The following is a 26,313-nucleotide window of genomic DNA, read 5'->3' as shown; positions in this document are numbered from 1 at the left end:
CACTCTCCTCTCACACAGTATACATGATGGTTTCTCCTTGCAAAGTATTCTTGTGAATTGTCCTAATGAATGCACGATGATAAGTTTCAATAAAATGTGTCTCTTTTCAGCAATATTCAAGTGACATTCTTGTAAACGGTTAATTGTTGTATTATAATTAAATGGTAATATAAATGAAAGTTGTTATATCATTAAACTAATCGAAAGGACTTCACAAAAGTGAACCTGAAAAATAGTATTATTGAGAGAAAAATCAGAGATGACCAAATAGACTGTCAAAAATGCACATTTTTAGAAACCCTTCAAAGGAAACAACAGAGATAATGGTTGGAGTATAAGTTTCCACAGTCTGGAGCCATAAGTCTGCTGTTGAAGGTAGAGTGGAGTGGATAGATAGACAGGCTAATGTAAAGAAGGTGGAAATGAAGTGATAGGTAAATGCTAATGTTTGGGACTGCAGAAGGATGTTAAGATAGCAAGGGGCAAGGCTCTGAAGGGACATGTAGATGACAGCAAAGATTGTGAATTCAGTCATTTGGATGAAAAAGCCAATGAAGTTGAATGAGGTCAATTGGCAATAATGTAATGAAGTTTGCTTAAGGTTCTGCTGAACACAAGGTTCTGAAGAGTTAGAATATGGAGAATGGATTTAAAGTCTAACAAGAAAAGTATTAGAGTAGTTGAGCTCCAATAAAGTGCCATAAAAATCATCCTTGAAAGACGGAGAATGAAGATGGATTAAGCCAAACAGTCTGGAGAGGTCAAGGAGGGATAATACACACAGTCACAAAAGATGCCATTGGTAGCACTACCGAGCAGAATAGAAATGTTACATGAACAACAAGAATAGGGAAGAACAGAAAATGAGTTGAATGACGACAACTTACTCGATCGATTTTGTGGTGAGATGACAAAATTTAATATCTTTGGTTATGAATAAATTGTTTGGGCACATCTCTCCTTTAGTAATTAAACAAACAGATCTCAGTGAATGTCTTATGACTAATATGACAGCTTGCATTACCTGCAGATTGCTTTCTGTAGTAGTTGCAGTTCAAAAAATGTTTGTACATGCATGGAAAACCTCTTTAGCAGATTCTAAAAAATTGTCTTCATTGGTGTGGATAGCTGTCTGTCTGTCTGTTCCCATATGAACCATTTGATCCAAAATATGCATTACTACTTCTTCTATATTTCTCTGTTTCAGCACAGGTTTGTTGAGAATTAATCGTTTGCATATCTGGCAGATAATTTGTGTGAATTTATAATCCGAGACAAAAGTTCATGCACAGCACAAAATGTTCACCTCAATGAGAAACATTAGAACTCAGGAACACAATTCATCAGGAGTTCAGTAAAAACAGACTGTTGATTGTCACATTATTCAAAATAGAGCAACCGATTTCATCATCAAAAACTGCAGATCATTTTGTCTGTCAGAAAGACAACTAATTCAAATACATCAGTATTCCTGAGATAGGAATCGTCAATCTGGCTCATGTTGTCAATCTGGCTGAATAAGAACAGGGATAATAAAGCAATTATTGCTGACAAGAAAAAAAAACTTGTCATGAAGTTTTATAACTGGGTTTAATTCCATTTGACTTTTAATAGCATCATCAAACATTCCCAATCAAGTATGACATACAGAGAAGTAAAGCATGTTCTGTTCTCTCTTAGAAGATCATACCTGTTTGCACTTTTTCCTAAACCAAGTATCTTTTTCTTCTGGGAGAGATAACTGACCAAACAGTGGTTTATGGCACAGAACAAGTTCCCATCACGTCAGTGCCAGTATTTTGTTATAGCTAACAAAGTCTGATCTCACTGCTTTGTCTTCACCCCCAGACCGGTGAACCTCATTTCAAAAATTTTAAGGCAAGTGTAGAAAAATAATGAAATGTTATCTCTGTCAACTACTCCTTGTGGTCCAAACTTGCTGTTTGGAAAATTCCTTATGGAAAGAGGTGGAGGGGCCCTTTCTGACTCTTCTACCATTCCTCACCTTTGATCCTCTCTGACCTATCACCTTTACCCCCACCTCCATCCACCTATTAAGGCACTCTCAGCTACCTTTTTCCCCGCCCCCTCCCATTTATCTCTCCATTCCCAAGGCTCCCAACCTCATTCCTGATGAAGGGCTTTTGCCAGAAACTTCGATTTTCCTGCTCCTCGGATGCTGCCGGACCAGCTGTGTTTTTCCACCACCACTCTAATCGTGACTCTAATTTCCAGCATCTGCAGTACCCACTTCCGCCTATTTGATCTATACTCAATCCATTCACAGAAATTGACTTTTTAAAATACTGCCAGATGAATGATAAGTTGAAATAAAAGTCTGATGCACTTGGGAGATGTAAAGAAGAACTGGGAACTTTCATATTTGTTCAGTCATTTGATCAATTTATTTTATAAAGATCAGTGCAGTCATTGACGTAAATTCCATCACTGATAAGATATGAAGGTTTATTTTCTGAAAATAGTTAAAATGGTTCTGGAGCAGTAACCTTGTGCAAACTTGCACCTTGGATGATATTCGTGTTACAAACACACTCTCATTCCATACCTTTGTAGTGGTTAACAATCCATAGGTCAGTTCTGACAGAAACATGTACAGGAAATCATTCCAACTCACAATCACTCCAGTAAAGTTCAGACAATTAATTGTATGACTATACAATTTAAAATGAATTATCAGAACGATAATTTTGCAGAATTACTTTCCCGAGACAACAGTTAATAATCTGAATCCTTTTTGCCATCGAATACAATGAGGAATAATAAAACTATTTACAAACTTATGGGGAGCATGGGAAGCCTTTTTATAAAGTTTCATAACTAGATTTAATTAATTTCCTGTTTACTATTGCACATTATGATTATTAGGGAAAACTGCATTAACACCCTGTTAAGTGCCTCTCTGGTTCATTAAAGATTATGATCTTATAGCCATTATGGAGACCTGGTGAAAAGATGTAAGTGGATTTTCTAAAGGACAGGAAGGAATGAGTGACTGAGTAGTTTTACTCATGGATGATGAAGTAATTGCAATAACAGGAGCTGATCTTGAACAGGGAGATATAGGATCCACATGAGTAGAACTAAGTAATAATAAGGGTAAACAGACATTGGCAGGAGTAGCCCATTGGTTCCTAAAAATAGGTATATGACAGGACAGAGAACACATCAAGACATAATTAGGGCATATAAAAAAGGCAACACATTAATCAAGAGATTGGGAAGTCAAATTGACAGAGGTAGCCACAAAGGAAGATTTCCTACAGGGTATTCGAGACCATGTCTAATAACAAGATGTTCAGACTATTTTGGATCCGGTAATGTGAAATGAGGCAAATTTAATAGACAATATCAGAATAAAAGATCCCCTCGGAAGCAGTGGCCATAACAGGTCAGATTTTGGTATTTAGTTTAGGATTCAGAAACAAATGTACAAAGTTTAAGTCAGAGCAGTTACAAAGGAATGGGGCCAGAGTTAACTGGAATGGATTGAGAAAAGATTCAACAGCAAAAGTGGAGCAATGGGAGACATTTATGAATACAGTTTATGACTCACAATGAAGATGTACCACTATGGGAAACAAGGATTTTAGGAATGGGATAAGCCAACCATAGTGAACCAACAAAGTTGAAAGCATCAAATTGAAAAAATAAAACCATACAGTATGGCAAAGATTAGTGGTAAAACACAGGATTGGAAAAGTTTTAAAAACCAACAAAAAAAGTAATAAAGAGAAAGAAAATAAAAATGAAACTTAACTTGCAAGTAATATCAAGATGAACAGCAAGAGCTTCCATAAAAACCAAGATAGATGCCTAAATGGACCAGAATCTCTGAGTGAATGAGACTGGGAAAATAATAATAGGGAATCAGGGAATGACAGAAGAACTGAACAAATATATTGCAACAGTCTTCATGGTAGGCAACACTACCAGCGTTCCAAAAATACTAAGTCTAAGGATAAAAGGGGAAGGGAAAATAAATATAATCATTATCACGAGAGAAAAAATACTAAGGAAGCGAATGGGATTAAAAGCTGACAGGTCCCTTGGATCTGATGTAATGCACAGAACAACTTGAAATGAAGTAACTACAAATACAGTGGATGCACTGATCATAATCTTCCTCAGATTCTGGAAAACAACCCCCAGAGGATTCAATAATTGCCAATGTAACACCTCCATTCAAAAAGTGAAGCTAACTAAAAACAAGTAACTAGAGGCCAGTTAATTTAATGTCTGCTATTGGTGAATTGTTGGAATTGATTATAAAGGGTATATTAACAGAGCATTTAAAAATTCATAACATAATCAATCATAACTTCATGAGAGGGAAATTATGCCTTCATTTTATTCCATTAAAATTTGTTGAAGCCACAGAAGCAGGATAGCAAAAGGAGAATGAGTAATTTGGATTTTCATAGCATTTGAAACCACACACTAGGCCACTTAAGAAAAAAACCCATCTGTATAGTATAGTACAATCAGCATGGTCAGAGGATTGGTTTACTAATAGAGGAGACAGAGTTAGGGATAGGGGTGCACTTTCTGGATGACACGTAAACAGAGTGCTTCAGGAATCAGTGCTCATGTCACAATTATTTACAATACATATACGTGACTTGGATTTTTAAAGTGAATGTCAAGTTTGCAAATGTCACGGAAATAGGTATGAAGGCAAGTGATGAGGATGACAAAGAGGATTCAAACGGTTAAGTGAATGGGCAAAAACTTGGTGGATGGAAAAAAATGTGGGAAACAATAATGTTATGCAGTTTGGCAGGAAGAATAGAGGTACTGAATATTATTTAAATGAACACAAACTGCAGAAAGCTCCAGCAAAGAGTGTTCAAGCTAAACCTCAAAAATAACATACAGGTTAGGCAGGTAAAAGGGAAAGTAAATGGAATGTTGGCCTTTATTTGAAAGGGAATGAAATAAAGATGAAAGTCTTGCTCAAGCTATACAAGGCACGACTCACACTACATCTGGAATATTTATGCAAGGAAATGTAATCTGTCATGCCACAAGGATCAGGTCCTCTACTTTTTGTCATTTACATAAATGATTTGGATGCGAGCATAAGAGGCACAGTTAGTAAGTTTGCAGATGACACCAAAATTGGAGGTGTAGTGGATGGCGAAGAGGGTTACCTCAAATTACAACAGGATCTTAACCAGATGGGCCAACGGGCTGAGAAGTGGCAGATGGAGTTTAATTCAGATAAATGCGAGGTGCTGCATTTTGGGAAAGCAAATCTTAGCAGGACTTATACACTTAATGGTGAGGTCCTAGGGAGTATTGCTGAACAAAGAGACCTTGGAATGCAGGTTCATAGCTCCTTGAAAGTGGAGTCGCAGGTAGATAGGATAGTGAAGGTGGCGTTTGGGTATGCCTTCTTTTATTGGTCAGAGTATTGAGTACAGGAGTTGGGAGGTCATGTTGCAGCTGTACAGGACATTGGTTAGGCCACTATTGGAATATTGCGTGCAATTCTGGTCTCCTTCCTATCAGAAAGATGTTGTGAAATTTGAAAGAGTCCAGAAAAGATTTACAAGGATGTTGCCAGGATTGGAGGATTTGAGCTATAGGGAGATGCTGAACAGCTGGGGCTGTTTTCCCTGGAGCGTCAGAGGCTGAGGGGTGACCTTATAGAGGTTTACAAAATTATGAGAGTCATGGATAGGGTAAATAGACAAAGTCTTTTCCGTGGGGTCGGGGAGTCCAGAACTGGACGGCATAGGTTTAGGGTGAGAGGGGAAAGATATAAAAGAGATCTCGGGGGCAACTTTTTCACGCAGAGGGTGGTAAGGGTATGAAATGAGGTGCCAGAGGAAGTGGTGGAGGCTGGTACAATTGCCACATTTCAGAGGCATTTGGATGGGTATATGAATAGGAAGGGTTTGGAGCGATATGTGCGGGGTGCTAGCAGGTGGGACTAGATAGGGTTGGGATATCTGGTTGACATGGACGGATTGGATTGCAGGGTCTATTTCCATGCTGTACATCTCTATGTCTCTATGACTCTATTAGAGACAACCTGAAAAAGATTCACGACATCAATCCCTGTATGGACTGATTTTCTTATAAAGAGAAGTTAATTAGATTGGGTCTGTACTACTTGGAGATTAGAAAAATGAAAAGTCACCTTATTCAAACGCATAAGATTCTTCGTTGTCTCAACAAGGTAGCTGCTGAGGAGTTGCTTTCCCTTATGGAAGGGTCTAGGATCAGAGGCCATAAGTCAGAGGAAGACAGAGATAAGGAGGAATTTTTTCTCTCAGAAGATAGTGAATCTGTGAAATTCTTTACCACAGAGGACTGTCAAGGCTTGGTCATGAACTACATTCAAGGCTGAGACAGACAGGTTTTTAATCAATAAGGTATTAAAGCACTTGTGGAAAAGGCAGAAAAATGGAGTTGACAATTAACAGATAATCACTGAGTGGCAAAGCACACTCAATGGGCTGACTGGCCTAATGATGCTCCTTTGTCTTATGGACTGATTAAATTCATGGAAGCTGATAATTCTGCATGCCAATTGGCTCTGCAGTTTAAGTGCAGCATGAGGATTCAACACTGAAGAAAACTCGAACAAGTCGATTATCAAAACATTTCAACATCCACATTTCAATCACAGCACCATTGACCTATCTGACTATTAAAGATTTTTTTTCACTTCATTCAGAGGATGTGGGAATCATTTCCTATACCAGCAGCTACTCCCCATTTCCAACTGCTGGAAATGATGATGGTGAGCTGTTTTCTCAAATTGCTGTGTGTCCAGGGATAAAGGCATTGCTATTAGGGAGAGAGTGATACGTTTTTGACAAAGTAATAGTGAAGAGATGACAATCCAAGCCATAATGGTGAATTGTTTGGAAGGAACTTGTAGGTCATCATGTTCATATGTATCTGTTGACCTCATCCTTCTAGATGGTGGGGATCACGGGTTTGGGAGATACTGTCTAAGGAGCCTTGGGGAGTTCTGTATCTTTCAGCTGGTACACACTGCTGCCACTGTGCATCAGAACTGAAGGCAGTGAATGTTGAAGATGTTAGATGGGTTGCCAAATAAGTGAGCTGCTTTGACTTGGATGATATAGAGATTCTCAGGTGCTAATGGAGCTTAATACATTCCAGGCAATTGGAGAATATTCCATCACAAGCTTGGATCTTGTATAAAGCAGACAAGGCTTTGGGAAGTCAGGTGGTGATTTACTCACCTTAGAGTTCCTTGTCTCTGACATGTTCTCGTAGCCACATTATTTAGATGGCTGATCCTATTCCATTTTTGGTCAATGATAACCCCAAAAAGTTGACAAAGGAGCGAATCAGTGAGAGTAATGGCAATGAATGTCAAGGAGCAATAGCTAGATTCCCTCTTATTGGACATACTCATTGTTACTTGCCACTTGACTTCCCTAACCTGGATATTGTCCAGCTCTTGCTACATTTGAACAGAGAGGTAGTGTGGACTGCACATACTGGAAGTCAGAGTCGATAAAATGTGCAGCTGGAAAGACACAGCAGGTCAGACAGCAAAGGAGCAGGAATGTCTATGTTTCGGGTTAGGATCTGTATCCTGATGAAGGTGTCCTGACCTGAAACATCTACTTTGCTGCTCCCCCGATATGGTTTGACCTGCTGTGTCTTTTCAGCTCTACATTTTATTGACTCTACATTTGGACATAGACTGTTTCAAGAATCTGAGTGTGTCAATTGGAGTGAACATTATGCAACCATTGGCAAGAATCTCAACTTCTGACCTTATGATGGAAAGAAGGTGAATAATGAAGCAGCTGATGATGGCTCGGCCTTGGATTCAAACTTGAGGAATATCTGCAGATATGCCCCAGCCTGAGATAATTGACTTATAAAGGTCACAACCACTATTCTTTGTGCTTGGTATAAATTCAATCAGAGAATTTTCCTTTTGATTTCCATTAACTCCAGTTTTGCTCTTTAGTCAAATGCTGCTTTGATGTCAAGGGCATTACTTTCACTTACCTCTGGAGATCAGCACATTTGTTCATCTTTGGTCCAAGACTACAGTAATATCACAAGCAGAGTCAGCCTGGGTAACCCAAGTTGAGTCTAAGAGAGCAGGTTATTGGTGAATAATTGCCTCATTAAAGCACTGCTGATGACACTTTCCATCACTTTGCTGATGTTTGAGAGTAGACTTGACTAGATATGTACTGCATTTGTGGACAAGACATACCTGGGCAAATGTTGTAGTTTTACCAGAACAGCTTGATGAGGGTTGGAACACTAGTTCTGCAGCACAAGTCCCAGTGCTGAACGGTAGCCTTTGCAGCCTCCAGTGCCTTTAGCCATTTCTTGATATTATGTGGAGTGAATTGAACAGATGAACAACTGGCATTGGGAACTTCAGAAGGGAAAAAGTAGGCACTGCAGGTGCTGGAGATCAGAGTCGAGAGTGTAGTACTGGAAAAGCACAGCAGGTCAGGCAGCATCGGAGGAGCGGGATGGATCATTCATTAGGCATGTCTGGCTGAAGAGACTTGCAAATACTTTTTTTGTACCAATGTGCTAGGCACCCCAATCATTTAGAATAATGAAATAGATAATAAATATTGTAATTGTTTTACTGACTATCAGACCCGAGTCAGGGCTGTTACTGCTTAACAATTTTAGAAGAATAATCAAACAACCTTCTATTTAGAAGCAGATGACATGCATAAGGTTACAGCAGGTCACCCATGAGGACTTGTACTCTCAAGGAGAACCAGGCCAACCATTTCTAAATAACCACAAAAACAGGCATGTTGCACCATCAACACTGAACCACAAACCAACGAAACAAGTAAAAAAGATGTGTTCTGCAAAGATTAAATTCCTTACAGTGTGGAAACAGGCTATTTGGCCCAATAAGTGCACACCGACCCTCCGAAGAGTAACCCACCCAGATTCCTTTCCCTCTGACTAATGCATCTAACACTACGGGCAATTCAGCACAGCCAATCCACCTGACCTACGCACCTTTGGATTGTGGGAGGAAACCGGAGTACCTGGAGGAAACCCAAGAAGACACGGAGAGAATATGCAAACTCCACACAGACAGTAACCCGAGGTTGGAATCGAACCAGGGTCCCTGGCACCGTGAGGCTGCAGTGCTAACCACTGAGCAACCATGCCACCCTATTTTCTTTTGGCTCATTAACATTAACAGGCAAGATTACATATCTTTGTAGGCCATGGTCCTAATGCACAGTATGTTAATATATGTTAATTAATGTCCCATGGTATCACATACAAGATGTCAAGACAAAGTATAGTATTTGGGACAAGAGGATTAGGCGGGGAATAATTAAACCAGTTCAGAATATGGAAAAGGTGGTAGTGATGGAGGGGAAGAGAACAAAGGGGCAAGCATGGATAGAGCAACAGTAATTGAGAGGGACAGCAGGAGCAACATTGTGAAGACAGTAAGGACAAATGCCTGCTGTTTACCTGACCCTAACTTCTGTAAATGTTTACATGTGCCCCATTTGCAGCAAGGGCATTTCAGTTTGTGCATATTCTTCTGTATTTGTTGTGAATGTGTGTTTGGTAAATCTCAATTCCAATATTTGCTGCAGTAGCTGTTCTAAGAATACCATCAGATTGCAACTGATTACTGAAGTAAGCCTGCTGTGAGATTGCAAACCTTCTGCCAAAGTGAAGGTGTGGAGTGAGCAATAAAAGCAATCTGGCATGGTACAGGTTGCCAGGAGCCTGTCAATGCCTGTGAAAGTGGATTGTTTATCAGCTTTGGGAGGGGAGGGAAGCAAGGCTGATGATTTGTCCTGCTTCTGTGGGTATGTTACTCTGAGGCTTGTCCGACTTGAGCTTTTCAATTGCTTGGCTTTGCAGAAGCATTTCTACTTGTACTTTGAGCACATTCTATATTTTGAGGAAATGTTTCAATGCACATTCTCTTCAAATTATTACGATTTGACAAAGGTATTTACTTTAGCCACTTGCAAATTTGCTTTAAAATAGCTAAGTACTGAATTAAGAATTCAAATATGTTGCAGTTATCTCTGCTCAATTTAACATTCATCTGGACAGATTGAATATGAAGAGTGTTGGAATTCTATTTGAGGCACTCATTAGGCCTGAAGTTTGTAGACAATGATGGATGACCAAGATACATCAGCATGGTATTTTCTCCCTGAAGCTGGAAGGGTGGCCTTCAGTGTGTGAGAGATAAGAGCTTGTCACATCCATTGTATAGAAGATATTCACAAATTCAGTCAGTACTACCAAAGGTTGAGCAAAGTAAAATTAAGCTTATAAAAAGGTGTGTAAAGCAATTACAAAAGCAAAAAAAAACTCCAGGTGACATTAAAAACAAACATGTTGGAAATTCTCAGCAGTTTAGGCAGAACCTGTGGAAAGAGAAATAGCACTAAAGGTTCAACTAGATGACCTTTCAAATACGAATTCTTTCTCTTGTTAAAGATGCATCCTGGCCAGCTGAGCACTTCCAGTGATTTTTTTATTTTGCGAAGTATTTAATTGATTTTAAAAGCCATGCACTTAAGAAAAAAAAGACACTGCAAACAACAGATGAACAGGAGTCACTACTTGGCAATGATGGGTGTATGCACTTAAATGAAGTGGAGGTGAGATAATAATAGTTTCTGGGGATGAGCCGTTTAGGACAATGCAAAACCAGTAATGTCACCACAGAAAGTTGCAGGCACAGGGTGAGTGCTAAGTGCTCCATACCATGAAACAAAATAATTTAAAACAACTGACAGAATCTGTACAAACCTCAAACAGACTAAGAAATTTAAAAAATGAAATTTGTGTTTAATTGATACAATAATGAGTGAGAGGCTAGGGTTCAATCTCAAGTCAGCTAGTATTAAAATTCAGATGCCTTTGTACATGTATCTTAAATGCTTCCATAGACCGAACGTCATGGATTTTCTGAAGATGTGCGAACGTGAAGAAAGCTGTTGGGCTTGAATAGCTGTTCAGCATTTGATTCCCAAGTAGGATTAATTTGGAGTAAGGGAAGGTTTTGCTTTGGTCTGCTGCATATTTCAAACATGTTTCTCAGCTGGGGATTGAGAAAATAGATCAAGTTTCAGCATCTGTGATGTGGCAAACAAATAACTTTAGCAGTAACATGCTATTTATACTTCTACAGATGGACAGACATTGGGTTACTGGGCTTGAAATGTTAACTTTGTTTTTCTCATTACAGGTGCTGATGATGCATTTCTCCAGCACCTTTTGTTTTGCTTTAGATTTCCAACATCTGCAGTTGTTTGTTTTTATTTTTATGAATAGAAAAATGAGTGCTTGAAACTCCAGGACATTACACAAAGACAGTTAAGGTGAATACCGAAATTACCAAAGATGAGAAGTTACTCAGTGGAGTAATTAAACAAGGAGAGTTGGGAGTGGATTTTAATGGTCGAAAAGTGTAGCAGCGGAAGAGCACAGCAGGTTAGGTAGCATCCAAGGAGCAGGAGAACGGACGTTTTTGCACAGGCCCTTCATCAGGAATGGGATTTTGATATTGGACCTATCACAGCATTAGGACTTGGAGGATGAGATGGGAAGAAAAATAATGTGCTCAGAGAAGGTACTCAGGAGGACAAGGCACAGCTCGAGAGCGAGACCTCGTCAGGAAAGCCAATTTGTTTCTGTGATTTGAGGCAGGTTATATTATGGAAATATGTGGCCAAATAGGGCAGCTTCGAAGATAGCAAAGGTCCCTTCAGTGTCTGAAGTTTTAATCATACCCACAAGAGTCAGGGGAAGTCGTTAATGTTAAGGTGCTTTAGTAAAATGTTCGGAAATAGAGTCAATAGGCAGGAAGCGACCCTTAGAAAATAATCAAAGTGATGCTGCAGCCATGAAGAACAAGAGTTGAGGAAGGAATGTGCAATGATTCAATTGAATAAATCTTTCAGAAACTAGAATGACTGACCAGAATACATCTTCATGAATGTTCATGATATTGGTATTAATACCTGGAGTAGTCCTTTCCTCTCAGTTGGGAAACACACAGCAACAGTGGAACATCAACATTGGTCTCAATCCAGTTGACAAAAATATCTACAGCAATTTGATAATCCTTCGCTACTTCACTTACTCGCTCATAGTCACTGTCAATTTCTACTGCCCATTTTCATACATTTACAGATATGTGCAATAACTTAAAAGCCAATTGAAGAATTTAACAATTTAAATTGCAAGGCAATTTTCATTAGTAGGTTGTAGATACGAATTGCAGTATTGCATCACCCAGTGGGCTAACACAAGCACTACAACAGCCCACAATGTCACTTGAGATTTATTTTAAGTCTCATTTTGTCACTTCAGCACATACAGTGGAAGTTACTGATTTGTGAAAATTTCCAATAATCCAGCTACACGGTCAAAGGTTACAAATTGGCAGTTTCCTATAGTCCTGTAATTTTGTAACCTTAATGGTCCTTGATGGGCCGGAGGACAATCCCAAACCCTTTCAATTCTGGACATAAATGGGGGAAATTGGGAAGGTATCAAGAATCCATCCCATGTCTTTCTGCCTTGTTTCAGAGCTCCCCCTCCCACAGTCTCCCAGCCTGTTCTGGACAGGGAATTGGTAAGAGGGTGGTGTTAAATTACATTCAATTAATGTAGTAGACAAGGAGTGCCCTGCATTTTAAAAATACAACATGGACTCCCAGAAGACACATTAAATAACACACCATTTGAAAAACAGCTACTAAAAGTGAGAATGCATGGAATTGGAGGCAATCCATGGCATGGACAGAGAACTGGTGGTAGGTACTGAATCATAAAACATTAGAGAATAAAGGAGCAATTCATTTCTTTGTGCTGGTGTAACCATGTTTATTTCCACATCCCTCATTATGTCTGTAATCTTGAGAATTCCTCAATCTTAACTACCAATCCAATTTCCTCTTCAAATGATTAATGGCATCAGATTTGCCCATTTGTGACAAATCCTTCTAGTTATTTGTTCTGTCATTCTGCATTGTGAAAATGTTAACATTTAAAGAATAGAGTGCTCAAAGGATAAGACAGGGAATATTGGAAGAACTCAGCAGGTTTGGCAGTATCTGTGGAGACAGAATCAGAGCTGCGAGGTGTTTGAACTTTTTTTTAAATACTTGTGAAAGGCAGAAGAGTTATTGATAGTGGAGAAAAAAAAAAGTAAAAATGGATGTAAATACAGGTGTGAAAGGGAGAGAAATTGGTCCTCTCTACTAAGTACAAAATAAACAAGGCAGAAACTAGATATGGCTTTTGGAGGGTGGATGGAAAGAGAAGAGAGAATTCAAGAAAAATGGAAAACGAACATGATACAGTCAGTTTCCCAATTTATTGAATTTAATATGAAGACCTCAAGACTGTAAAGTGCCTAAGCAGAAAATGAGGTACTGCTCCTCGAGTTTGCATTGTGCTTCACTGGAACTCTGCAACAAGCCCATGACTGAGAGCAATGAGATTATTTGAAATAGCCAGTATCTGAAGTCAGTCCAGAGAAGATTCTTAGGTTGATCCCAGGTATGGAGGGGCTATCTTAGAAGAGGCTGACGATGGTAGGCCTGTACTCACTGGAGTTCAGAAGAATTATAGATACAGATGACTTTATTGAAGCATTCCAGATTCTAACAGAAGTTGATGGGTGGTTGCAAAGACATTGTTTCCCCTTCTGGAAGAGTCCAGGACTATACAGAATAAGGGGTCACACATTTAAAACTGAGAGAAGGAGGAATTTCATCTCAGCGGTTAGTGAATCTGTGGAATTCTTTACCACACAGTGCTGTAGAAGCTGGGTCATGAAGGATATTCAGGGCTGATATAGACAGGCGTTTAATCAGTATGCACATTAAGGGTTATTGGAAAAAGGCAGGAAAGTGGAGTTAAGGATTATCAGATCAGCTTTGGTCACATTGAATGATGGTGCAGATTAGATGGGCTGAATGGCCTACTCTATTCCTACGTGCCATAGTCTTGTGGACAGTATAATTCTGGAGAGGGAATTTCAAGGCCAGGTTAGCAAAAGTGAAGAATTGTAATCCTTGTTAAATTTAATTAGAGTTGATGGCCTATATAATTAATAACTGGTGGAATTTGATGAGCAATCATGGAATTTATCTTGATTACATTTGATATGTTATTTGTGCTACAGAGTGTTCCATCACAATCTATCATGCATATTTACCAAAGGTTAAATCTGGGTGTTAGAATACAAGTTGCACATGTATTTTAGATTGAACTTCTGTTTTAATCCTTCTACAGTGACATTTACTGTTTGTTCAAAACCACAGAATCTTGTGGCTTTATTGTCTTAATAAAGCCCCTGGATCGTCCACTTTATCTATTTTAAAGTACAGTTAGTGGTCCCGAGTCATCAATTGACATCAATTTGCCAGTCTGAGCTGGGACTGTAAAACATCTTTTCACGTAGAGCATTCCAGATCCTAATAACACTGAATTCTTCCACCACTCCCCTGTAGATCTTTTGCCAACAATTTTAAACCTATGACCTCTATCACTGACCTACCTGCCCAGTATGCAAAAGACTGAAATCAGAAGTTAAAGCTGCTAACATTACAAGGATGCAATCAATCAATGAACATGCAGACACAAAGTGTCATATTTGTAATGAAAGATATGTGTTAAACTATATTGAAAACTGTGCAAATCAAAAAACAGAATTCTTCATGCTTTCTAACTCATGTACTAATTAGATAATGTCAGCTAGATTACCCATAAACTGTTGCCCTAAATAAGGTTTAAACATGTTGTGACAGAATCACACGAACAAGGATATCATATTAATAGATTTCAAACCAGGAGATAAAAGTTAAATCACTGAATATTTTGTTGAGGAAACAGTTTGCTGCCTTTCTCAATCCTACCCCTGTCATTCCACACCCCGTGATAGAGGTGCTCCCAATGTATATGCACTCAAATAATTAATAGCTACCACCAGTTTATTCTTGACCTTAAATAAAGTTATTAACAAATTAAAAGTGATTAACCAGACCAAAACATGTTAGACCAAATGCAATAATTGTTCTTGTTCTTAAAACTAGAATTTTAAATGATCATATAACAACTAACAATACAATTAAACCAAAGTGTTTAGAAGTTAATTGTGAAGCAAATTCGATGTACAACATTCATGTCAGTTTTACCTTAATTGATGAAGAAGCATAGAGCATATCTTCCAGTAAAAAGTGGCAGCACTGGTTCAGATAACCTTCACAGAAGTCCTGAATCAACTGCAGATTATACAGGCCATCAGCCAATGACATGGTCTCTTTCAAACATATATCTGAAGAAACAGACAAGCATAATAAGTCTTTACTTCTGCCATCCTCAACAATGCTGTCTCCCAGGAAAAAGTAATGAAAACCGATCCACAATAAACAGGCTATAATGTTTTGCAAATGCCAGTCTAAATTAAGATGATTCCAGACATTGAAGATTCAATGTCCAGTTTTACTTTGCTACATTTGGTCTAAACACCCAGTTAATTTCCTGGATCATATGGCATCCAGTTTCAAAAAAGATAGGTAATGAAATTCTTTCGCTGAACAAGTTTCCATTTATTTTCTTCATAAACAGTTGGAAAGCCAACAAAAGCCCACCACTTTAAGCACATCTCAGTAAAGGAGAACGATTAAAATATTGTTGAAATTAAACCAAGCTAAATGTTAAACATCCACAACAGATGCCTTTATGGGCTGAAATCAATCACGGGGTCCAGTACAGATAATGCCTCAGAGATCCTAACTTCTTGCAACATTTCGGGGCACAATTTAGTAAAACAATGGCTGCATCATTTTGGGCTAATTGTAGCTTCTTAATATTATGCATTAATGGACTCTTATAGTGCAGTAATAATGTTCCTAGCCAGGCTGCATGGGTTCAACTCCCACGTTCTCCAGAGGTATGTCATAACATCTCTGGACAGGTTGATTAGAAAATATCTGTAATTAATTAATTAGAAGAACTCCTATGTGTTTTATGTGAAGTTGAACTAAAAGTCTCCTCAGATAGTTCAACAATACAATTGCAAAAACGAGGAAGTTTCTCTTCATTTTGCTTATTAATGCGAGAAACATTTGTGGAGACTGCATGCTGGAGAATAAAATACTGCACCATTTCAGTTTTCAAGGAAAGGAAATCGCAAATGTTCTAGAATAAATAAGCAAACTAGTGTACCAAACTTTAAAATGGCAAAGTTGATAGTTTAAGAAGTTCTTAAACATACATGTCCTGAAATATTTTGGACTGCGATTCTGCAAGTAACAGCAGAAAGACCAGCAGAACTCCCCAGGTCTTTCAAAGGCACAGCCTTGCTCTGATTAAGGAAAACTTAAAGGAAGTAAAACAATTAATTATTGCCATGTATTTAATCAATTGTGTGGTTAGACAGACCCTTTGCAGCTATTTGCCAGAGAACTCAAATATTATCACACTGCCTCAAGCGGAAGTTGTTTGTTTTATACTAAAAGATCACAACATGCATGTTGTTTGAAGAATTTACTTCAGCTTGACATTTGAAGGTGGTGCTTAGATTAAATTAGATTAGATTACTTACAGTGTGGAAACAGGCCCTTCGGCCCAACAAGTCCACACCAACCCGCCGAAGCGCAACCCACCTATTGCCCTACATTTACCCCTTTACCTAACACTGTGGGAGGAAACTGGAGCACCCGGAGGAAACCCATGCAGACACAAGGAGAATGTGCAAACTCCACACAGTCAGTCGCCTGAGTCAGGAATTGAACCCGGGTCTCTGACGCTGTGAGGCAGCAGTGCTAACCACTGTGCCACCGTGCCGCCCCAGGTTAGCTCTCCATTTAAAACAAAAACAAGCTTTTGTTAGTTTGGTCCTCCCATGGCCATAACTGTCTTTCTCAATGATATTACTTAAGGTCAAACATCCTGATTATATTATAATAATTGCGATATGATATAGAAGCAAGCTCTTTTCAGGGTGAATCTTAAATTGTTGTATTACAGGACAACAGGATAGATTCTTTGACACAGGATCTCAGATGGAAAATGAAGTCTCACCTTCCATTCGGATAATATCGGGACAGTAAAAATGAATCAGTGCAGCTAATGCACAACCATCTGTGGTGTCCTTCAACAGATTTTCAACTGGTGAGATGCAGGGTAGCTGCTTGGGTACCATTTGATCCTTTCTGTAACGGGCCTGTCACAGAATAACAAATGCAGTCAGATGAACAAATTTATTTGCAGTAAGAAAGTTAAAATGAAAAATATATCTACTTTATATGAAATAACAAGATGTTTGTCACATTCACGCACAAATTTTCAATTATCTGGGAACAGGCCAATTCAAATCCACTTTCTCAATATCGAGGTTTGTTTACAAACACACACACGGCTTCAACAAATAAGAAAAAACGTTCCCATTCTGCAGTAGATGCACACACATTTATAGTTTGCTTTGAAGGGCACAAGCCAATTATGGACTTGGGTGTGGGGGGTTGGGCACAGTGGGCAGCCACTTGTAAAGATTTTTTAAAGAATAAACTTTTTTGAACAAAAATATTCAAGTCTACACTTCACCATTCTGCCTGCTAGCCGCAGCAGCCAAAGCACTGATAAAATCATTAAGATGCCAGAAGGAGCATCTCAGGCAACACAGAAACACTAGTCTATCTGTTCACTGTGAAGACAGAATAATAAGTATTGAAAATGTCTGTGCAAGAAGCACAGTTTCACTGGTGTCAGCATCGCCAAATTATTTCAACCAGATAAAATTTAACTACCAATATGTGACTTGCAATCCTGCAACAAAAAGATGAAATTAATAATGGATCACTTGCATTAATCCAGTAGTAGCCCATCTAGTCGGTCATTAGAATGGACTAGCAAACAAAAAGTGGGGTCATGTAATGACTTTCTTTATAAGAGTGACATGAGTGGATTCTGAAATAAAAATGGTGAGCCGTCCAAAATTCTGATGATGGCTGAGTCACTTGCGTGTGAATCTGAAGAGCTGTCATCTAATTACTTCAGATTTCCAGCATCGTTACTGGACTGCAGAGATTAATTTGAGGGCCAGATCTGTGCAGCCAAATACTATGAGAAGACTGGCAGGTTTCTCAGATTGGCTTGCAATGGCTTATGGAGAATAGTTTCAGTCAACTAATAAACAGTGAGGAATGGTTCATGAGGAGCACTGTTCTGCTGTTTTTCCCCAAGAGTGGTGCAAATGTGTCTGAAAAGTGGAAGTGGCTATGGTATGCAAACTAATGAGTATTCACATTATAAACTGAATGCTGGAATGAATTAGAAGTCTTGCCAACAATATTGTTGGTCAGCTAACAGTTCCAGTACCTGCAAATGCATCCATAATAATCTGAGCACTGATATTTTGCAAAAACTGATGAAGTGAGTCACAACTCTTACTTAATTGGAAGGGATTTGAAACAAAATCTATACAAAGAAGCCAGAGTTGCATATCCAAAACCGGAGTAAGAAAGCTTAACTGGAAAAACCTTAATTTTAGAAATCATCAAATGCAACCAAATAGTTGTGAATGAACTCTTGATGTCAAGAAATGGAGACGGGATCAATATATTGTTAATAGACAGATGACATTTTAAAGTCTAATTTTCCACATTGTTCAATATCAAAAACATTAAGTAAACAGGTTCTGAAGATTTAGAATTCTGATGGAACTCTACATATTATGTTTCAATCTTCAGTAGAGGTAGCACTGCAAGCTTAATCGGCCAGCAAACTACTCATCAATGTATCTCTAACCACTTTGCTCACATTGCCATTATAATTGATTCCAAAACTTTAAAATTTTTAAGAATATTAACAACATACATTCTAAGGAAGAAATTAAAATATCAAGGAAAACCAAGAATATCAGGGATGTGGGACATTCCTTACTTCTTGCTCAATGCTACTTAGTTTCCACTCAACTCCATCTTTAATGTCCTCCCACCATGATAAATTAATTGGCTGCTTCAGGGGCACAATTGGGTATGGGTAGGTGTGGTTCTCCAGGCCTCACTTGTATCTCAAAACTGAAGATAGGTCAGGAGCGGCTGAAAGGCCAGCTAGAAGACGTTTTAGACTCCCTTGCCTGCAAATCCATTGGTAGGGGACCCACAAGAGTTTACAAATGAAATAATCTACATATAAGATACCAAATTTGTCATATTTAATTCTCGTCTGACTTCACTCTAAAAGCATTGTCTTCAATGCAAATTATTTATTGTTGAATTAAGTTGATTAAACTTGTGTAAATAAATCCAACAATGATTTTTTTGATAAGTTTGCTTTGCGATGTAACAGCAACTTGTGCAGACAAGGTACGTGGAAATATTTTGTTTGTGTATTCACGAAGCAATTTTTCACCCAATGAAATAAACAGGGAGAAAATAGACTGGTCAAAGTGAAAGAGCAAAACTGCCCAGCTACAATTTCTGTTGCAGGTTGTCCTGAATCAGCCAATTTCAGCCAGAGTCCTAATCATAGTATAAAACCCAGTCCCCAGGAAGGGAGATGCAAAAACACAATACTCTTTAGAAGAAAGTGATACCATTCACACCTGTCCAAAGATCCCATGACACTTTTTGAAGAATTGGGCAACTTTGCCTGAATCACAGCTAACATTACTCTCAAACAGATAACCTGGTAATTTCTCTCACTTCTGTTTGGGGGATTTGGCCGTGCACAAATTCACTGTCACTTGTATTTGAATTATAATAGCAATGACATTTCAAAAGTATTTAATTGGCTATGAAGCATTTTGGGATGTGTAAAGTACTTAAAAGCAAGTTTGTCCTTTTCCTATTTGCAATGGGAACTTCCTATGGAAAGTAACTATTCTGAAATGGTGCAACCTGGCTGTTATATTGTCTTTCTTGGACAAATTGCTCAAGTTGGAGTCAGCCTCAGCTATAAACCAAGGTTTGGACACTATGTTTTTGTTCAGAACAGTGATACTGTGGGCCAAGTTGGACTTGCATAATTGAAGTAGGTGCAGGGCATTTTAATAGAATTGGAAATATGCTTATAATGTCCCAGAATTTCAAATTGTTGTCTGACTTTTAAAAATTGAAACAATCATGGTCATGTTCCTCGTACAAATGATCTTGCATTACTATCTAGTCCATTGCACACAAAACATACACTGAATATTAACTTTCAGCTTGTTAAATTCTTTACATTTCTTGGATAAACTAAGGCAATTCCTTAAAAAGAAAATACTCTATGCTAAGGGATGCATGCAGACATGAACAAAAAACAAAACGAGACTCATTTAAAAATGAATGGTCAGCAGACATATGAGTGTTAATGCCAGAAAATGAAATGACATCACAGCAGAGTAAAACAATACCACATTAATCGGCATAAGTTAGCACTACTACACTGAGAATAACAAACTGTCCACAAATACATTGGGTCACTAGTCATTGAATTAACTTACAGGAACCAGTTTCCAATACCATTTGGTAGGAGACTTCAGAGGAAGCAGCACCAAGGAGAGAGAAAGGATTGAAGCGATGAGATAAAAAAGAAAAGTCACAATATTGTCAAGATCACATGCAATACTTCAAAATCTTCTACTGTCCTTTAATTTTCAATCTCTAATTTTAAGAAAAAGACATAAAATGTCTTCGAACTATGGGAAACATTGGGCTGAATTTTGTGGTCAGCAGCAGAGGTACTAGCATGACCTTCAAGAAAGCTGCCACCAAAGATCTAATAAGCTCTGTGGCATGGTTTTACATTTCTCTAATGGACATTTAATCCTAGTGCCAAGTCAAGGCCATGCAGCAGCAGTGATGTCAACAACCATGGTAAATAGCCAAAAACATTGCACAATGCAAACCAGCAAGTTAAAAGCACCTAATGTCCACCACATCTAGCTAAACTTTTCACATAGCAAAATAATTCATCAGGACTGAATTAAAACAACATAACTGAAGTATAAATAAATTTGGAGGCTAATCTAATATGAATTGTGCAGTATTCTTAAAGTAGGTACATTTTTTAGAAACTGAGTGCACCTCATTCAACATGGACAGGATATATATAGTACACCATTAAAAACCCAACTGCACTTCATTCACCAAAAAGTAACTTTTTCAAATATTCCACCGTTAGATGACAGTGGTCAAAGCAGACGTTGTCAACAACTTATAATGTTTCCCACAGATTGGAATCTGGGGTTACTGCAGCAGCACAGCTTTAAGAGAAACATAGAATCGACGATAGCAAGTTCTGGCCTTCTGTGTAACTCTGTGCATGTGCAACTGCAGAAATTGCTGACAGTACCATCATTGCCCCTGCAAACGCTTGACTTATTTTGGTGTTTTCCATTCTGAGTACATCAGTCTCAGAAATAAGATTCTTTCTCAATGCAATATGATTGAAGTAGAGCTATGCAGCAAGAAATGGTTTACAAATTGTAAAATATTTTTCAGTTGCATCTGAGGACTTTTACAAATAAAATTTAAACATCATCATGTGAAAATCCCTGCCTTGAACAGGATTGAAAATGTGAAGCACCCAGAACATTTAGTTACAAAACGATTCTCCAGATTGTAAAAAAACTCAATTACACTAACATTTCTTTTTCCCTGACTGAGAGACCTCCTTTCATGGCTCCTAAAAGAATTATTTGACAACAACATACAGGCCAAGCAAAATAAGCCATTTTGAAACCATTGCCATTAGGTTCCAAATTTGGTCCTTTCCAAAAGCAATTATTTTCAACTGCTGCATGATGTATGTAAAAAGGTATGATATAGAGCTGCTCTGTAAAAGGCTGATCATTTTCTACACCATCATTATCGTTGTCTGCTACACCGCTGCACAGTCATTCACAGCTTGACTTGTAAAAGCTATGTTCTGGAAAAACCACAGTTTTGGAGGCTGTCAAAATGTCTCAATATGGAATGTCACTTTTATAGGAAAGGGGAAGAATGTGTGTTTTTCTCCAAACTTCACGGCCAACTCAGGAAGGCAAAACCTTGAAAATGTGAGGGTTGTAAGCAGTTTATTAATTATGGACAAAATGGGTATTCCACTTTGTTATGCCCAAGTAGAATTCCACTCCTTAATACAAACTATTTATAATGTTCCAAAAACATTGTAATATTATTAGCATTACATGTGTGACATGCTTGAAATGTACGTGAATAAAGTGCCACACCTGCAAGGTTTTATAAGGTGTCATGCCTTAAACTTCGAATTCAAGGTAAAATGGTGATGTAACCTTCTAATAGCTGTGTCTGGCAATGAGCCAATGTGACCAGCCTTGCCAAATGGTAAGGTCAAGTCCCAGTAAAACCTAAGTGCCAGATCTAGCTTAAAAAAAAGGAAAAGCTGTTAGCCTGTTTTGACAGAGGCTTTGACAGACAGACAGAGAGAGAGAGAGCATGAAGAACAGCTTTTTGCAGACAAGTAGGATGTGGGTAGGAGTATATATTCTGGTTGAAGAAATGAAACCTCAGAAAATTAAGGTCGCAGGAAGATTTGTCCTAGCAATGCCAGGAAATGAAATCACTGGAGTAGGCCTTGTTGCAAAGTATCAATTCTGTGATTCTGTGAAGATTGAAGGTAATAGCTTTCAACAGAAACTGGATGTCATGACTCAGTGATTCATGGTGAACCAAGCCCAATGATTGCTGGGAATAACTTTGGATTGGTTTCTGTTAATACTCACCGTAGAATCTTAGTCTTATGTAACACACAAATGCAACATTGGGTTTTCAGTCATGTTAGGACATTATGGAGAAATTAATCTAATGTATTAGTTGTTCATAAAGTAATGTTTTGTTGATGTTGATTGCAGTTTGTTTGTTTGAATAAAAATCTTATAAAGTGAAATCGTGTTATTATTTTTATCAGCCAGAAGTTCAAATGTCTTTTGTTTTAAAAGAATTATTCATCTCTGTTGCCATCGTAACAAATGTCAACTATTGAAGATCACCTACTCAGACATTGGTTGTTAGTCTCAAGTAACCGATCATAAGGACAAGAATCAACAGTTCGAACATTGCTTGACTAAAAATTAATCCTGAAGAAGGGCTCATGCCCGAAACGTCAATTCTCCTACTCCTTGGATGCTGCCTGACCTGCTGCGCTTTTCCAGAAACACATTTTCAGCTCTGATCTCCAGCATCTCCAGTCCTCACTTTCTCCTATATTATAAATGTGTACTTAATTTAAATTTTCTTTACAATATCAATTACCTTAAAACCTACCGTATACATGAGAACGATATTCTATAAGCAACATTCTTTGATAATATAACCTTTAACTGTTGTTCAAATGCTTTAAACATAACCTGGAGACAAATAATACACCTCTCCCGTACAGAAGAAAATATATATCTGAGGACTACCTCTTCATTGAATTTATTAATTGAAACATTGCCAGTCAGCAGTTCAGATTGTGAGGTGAGAGTGTGTGGAATATTGAAGAATATGGAAAACATTTCTTACAGCTCCTTAAGAAGCTAGGGAAATATGTGAATACATACCAGATGTGACTACCCAAGGTATTGAGAAAATAGAATTTTCAGTTTTTGCCTACAGTTACACTATTTTCTCGAAATGTTCGTGATACATGTAATAAAGCAGAATCCATGTACAGTTTTGGCTGTTCACTTACTATCCCATAAGTCCTCTCAAGGCAGCTGTTTGTCAAAACCACCAGCTAACAGCGAAGGAAAATAAACTGCATCAAGAGCATCTATCTTGGCCTGTTCAGTAGTAACAGAATGACTATGACTGTAGCCAAATTTCAGCAGCCACAACACTCTCTCGTGGTTATGAAAAGACATACATCAAAGGAGATGAGACAGATTTCACCAATGAAAAAACATTGTAAATTCAAAACTGACCACAACGAGTGTGATTAACAACATTGCTTCACATGACCTGTCACCACTTTCCAAAAATATTTAAGAACTTACACTACTTGATTGATAGGAGACTTTGACAGATTTGTCAATTACTTACTGATCCCAGTTGTGGGAAATTTATTGATGAATCTTAACCAATGAAAAATATTTCCAGCATTAGCCTTAATTGTGAAGATATCTAATTATCATCAGGCAGAGAAATTACCCGAAAATGGCTGGCTTCTTTCTTCAATACCTTTACAGGATTCAGGTCTTGTCTAAAACTTTGAAGACATGCAAGAAATTCAAGATTTCACTTCAAGTCAAAGAATACTTTAAAAGTACCAGCTGCTTTGCTTCTCCTTTCAAATATAATCTGTCTGATTCCACAATCTTCTTTGATTTGTGCAGCAAGTTATGTCATTGTACATTCTATAAAATTAGCCATGCCAAGCTACTGAAAAACTCATTCCTGGCAACTACCAACTAGAAAGAGCATTGTGGCAAATTCTGTTTGACAGAATACCAACTGGAGCAAATTAACCACAAACAATTGTGCACTATTTGATTTTAAATTGTTCACACTTTGGGAAGATATCTACAGAAAATGCATGGAGTAAGCAGAAAGTACATTATGCAATCCTGTGCCAGTATCATAGATGACCTATCCATTCTGTCAGTATGTGTGATATCAGGCAGAACAGTTACAAGTAGTTAAAACTACTTGAAATGATAACTCATGTACTTTCCAGGAATAAACAGAAATCAAACAGTGTGAAACAACTCCTATATTTGTTCCCTATCTTGAGAAATTGTTAGGCTTCTTGACGGAGACAATTAATCATTGCTGTTGGTAAAATTTAATGCGTTATCACAACTGTTCATCAGCATATGACCAAGGAATAATTGTATTTTTAGAAATCTAACACATTGACTGAAATTAGACATCTGTAAAGGAATTAAAACATATTTACTCCCAAAGGTGAACAGGGATACGCCCTTTTGCAATCAAAGTAGTGGCTACCTGGATTATTCTACACTTGCGTACATGAAATTGACAATTGAACAAAGAACAAAGAACAGTACAGCACAGAAACAGGCCCCTTGACCCACCAAGCCTGCACCAAACACATGATACCTTTCTAAACTAAAATCCTATTGCTTTCTATGTTGACAATATCACTCTACTCTCTGCTTATTCATTTATCTGTTAAGGTGCCTCTTAAATATCACTTTTATAATGGCATCCGCCACCACCTCTGGCAGCACATTCCAGGTACTTACCACCCTCAATCCATTAAACAAAACATGCCTCTCACATCTCCTTCAAACTTAGCCCCTTTTCCATTAAACATATGTCCCTAGTAATTGACATTTCTACCCTGGGAAAAAGACTCTGACTATCCATTCTATCCACCCTCCCATCATTTTGAAAACTTCTATAAAGTCACTGCTCATCCTTTGACGGTCAAGTGAAAACAGACCAAGTTTGTCTAATCTCTTCTTATGCCATACAGACAATTCCTCTTATCCCTCGAGCAGTGATTTCTTTGGATGAACTCACCACATTAGGGTGGTTATCAAGTTGCAGGCGGGTTAATCAGCTAAGGTTTTAATGCGATATTTCATCGATCACGACTATTGCTTTTAGTCCATCGTTGCAAGGGCTTTTAGTCATGGCAATCATGGCTGTGTTTTCAGACAGGTCTCAAAGCTCAGAGGAAAATGTCTCTCCACTACAAGGCAGAAACCTGCCCACTCCTCAAATTTGGTCCTTATTCTTTCTCAAGGTTTTGTCTGGAAAACCCCTTTTGTCATTGTAGAACTGTCATTGTAGAAAGAATGAATCTGGTTGTCAGGTGCACGAATGGAGAAAGAAAATATTTGTGTTTTGGCTTCATATCATTAGATGCTTACTACTCCACGTTTTAAAACAAAGTTGTATGCCAACAGAAAGTGCATAACAGTAAGTGCTAGCATCTCTGATAAGTTTTATAGAGGTCTCACAGCCCGAAGTGAAACGGCAACTCATTACTCATCGACCACAACCCAACCTTATGCAGGATTTTGAACCTTTGACAAGTAGAGTGAGCAAAGTATCTAAGGATGGGATTTTCCCACTTTCAGTTCAGGTCTTTTATCAAGACAGATAGATGGCATCCAGTCTGTCACAGCTTGGAGCCACTTCGATCAGATGATCTTCTGCTCTTCATCCAAATAATTATGCAACTGAACTCTTGGACGTTTTTCTAGAGGGATTGTATGGTTCGAGAGGTGCAAGTGCTCACCATGGCTGGGATCTTTGGCCATTCATTTCACTGGAGCTGTATTTAAAGCTCAGCTTCACAGTACTTCAGAAGCTTCAATCCAAGAACCGCACTTCACAA

General features: G+C 38.2%; 1 protein-coding gene across 1 annotated transcript in view; it reads right to left on the bottom strand.

Annotated features, from left to right (window-relative positions):
• The window catches only part of camsap2a (calmodulin regulated spectrin-associated protein family, member 2a), a 166,807-nt gene that overhangs the window by 25,499 nt on the left and 114,995 nt on the right, over positions 1 to 26,313 (bottom strand). Inside the window, exons 5-6 of the mRNA XM_060830206.1 lie at positions 17,095 to 17,236; positions 15,204 to 15,343 (exon numbers count right to left, since the gene is read on the bottom strand). Of these exons, the coding sequence (XP_060686189.1) occupies positions 15,204 to 15,343; positions 17,095 to 17,236 (282 nt within the window). The remainder of the gene's footprint in view (positions 1 to 15,203; positions 15,344 to 17,094; positions 17,237 to 26,313) is intronic.

Source organism: Hemiscyllium ocellatum, chromosome 9, assembly GCF_020745735.1.
Source record: "Hemiscyllium ocellatum isolate sHemOce1 chromosome 9, sHemOce1.pat.X.cur, whole genome shotgun sequence".
Taxonomy (NCBI): domain Eukaryota; kingdom Metazoa; phylum Chordata; class Chondrichthyes; order Orectolobiformes; family Hemiscylliidae; genus Hemiscyllium; species Hemiscyllium ocellatum.
Note: the sequence above shows the minus strand (reverse complement) of the source record. Positions and strands in the feature narration are given on the sequence as shown.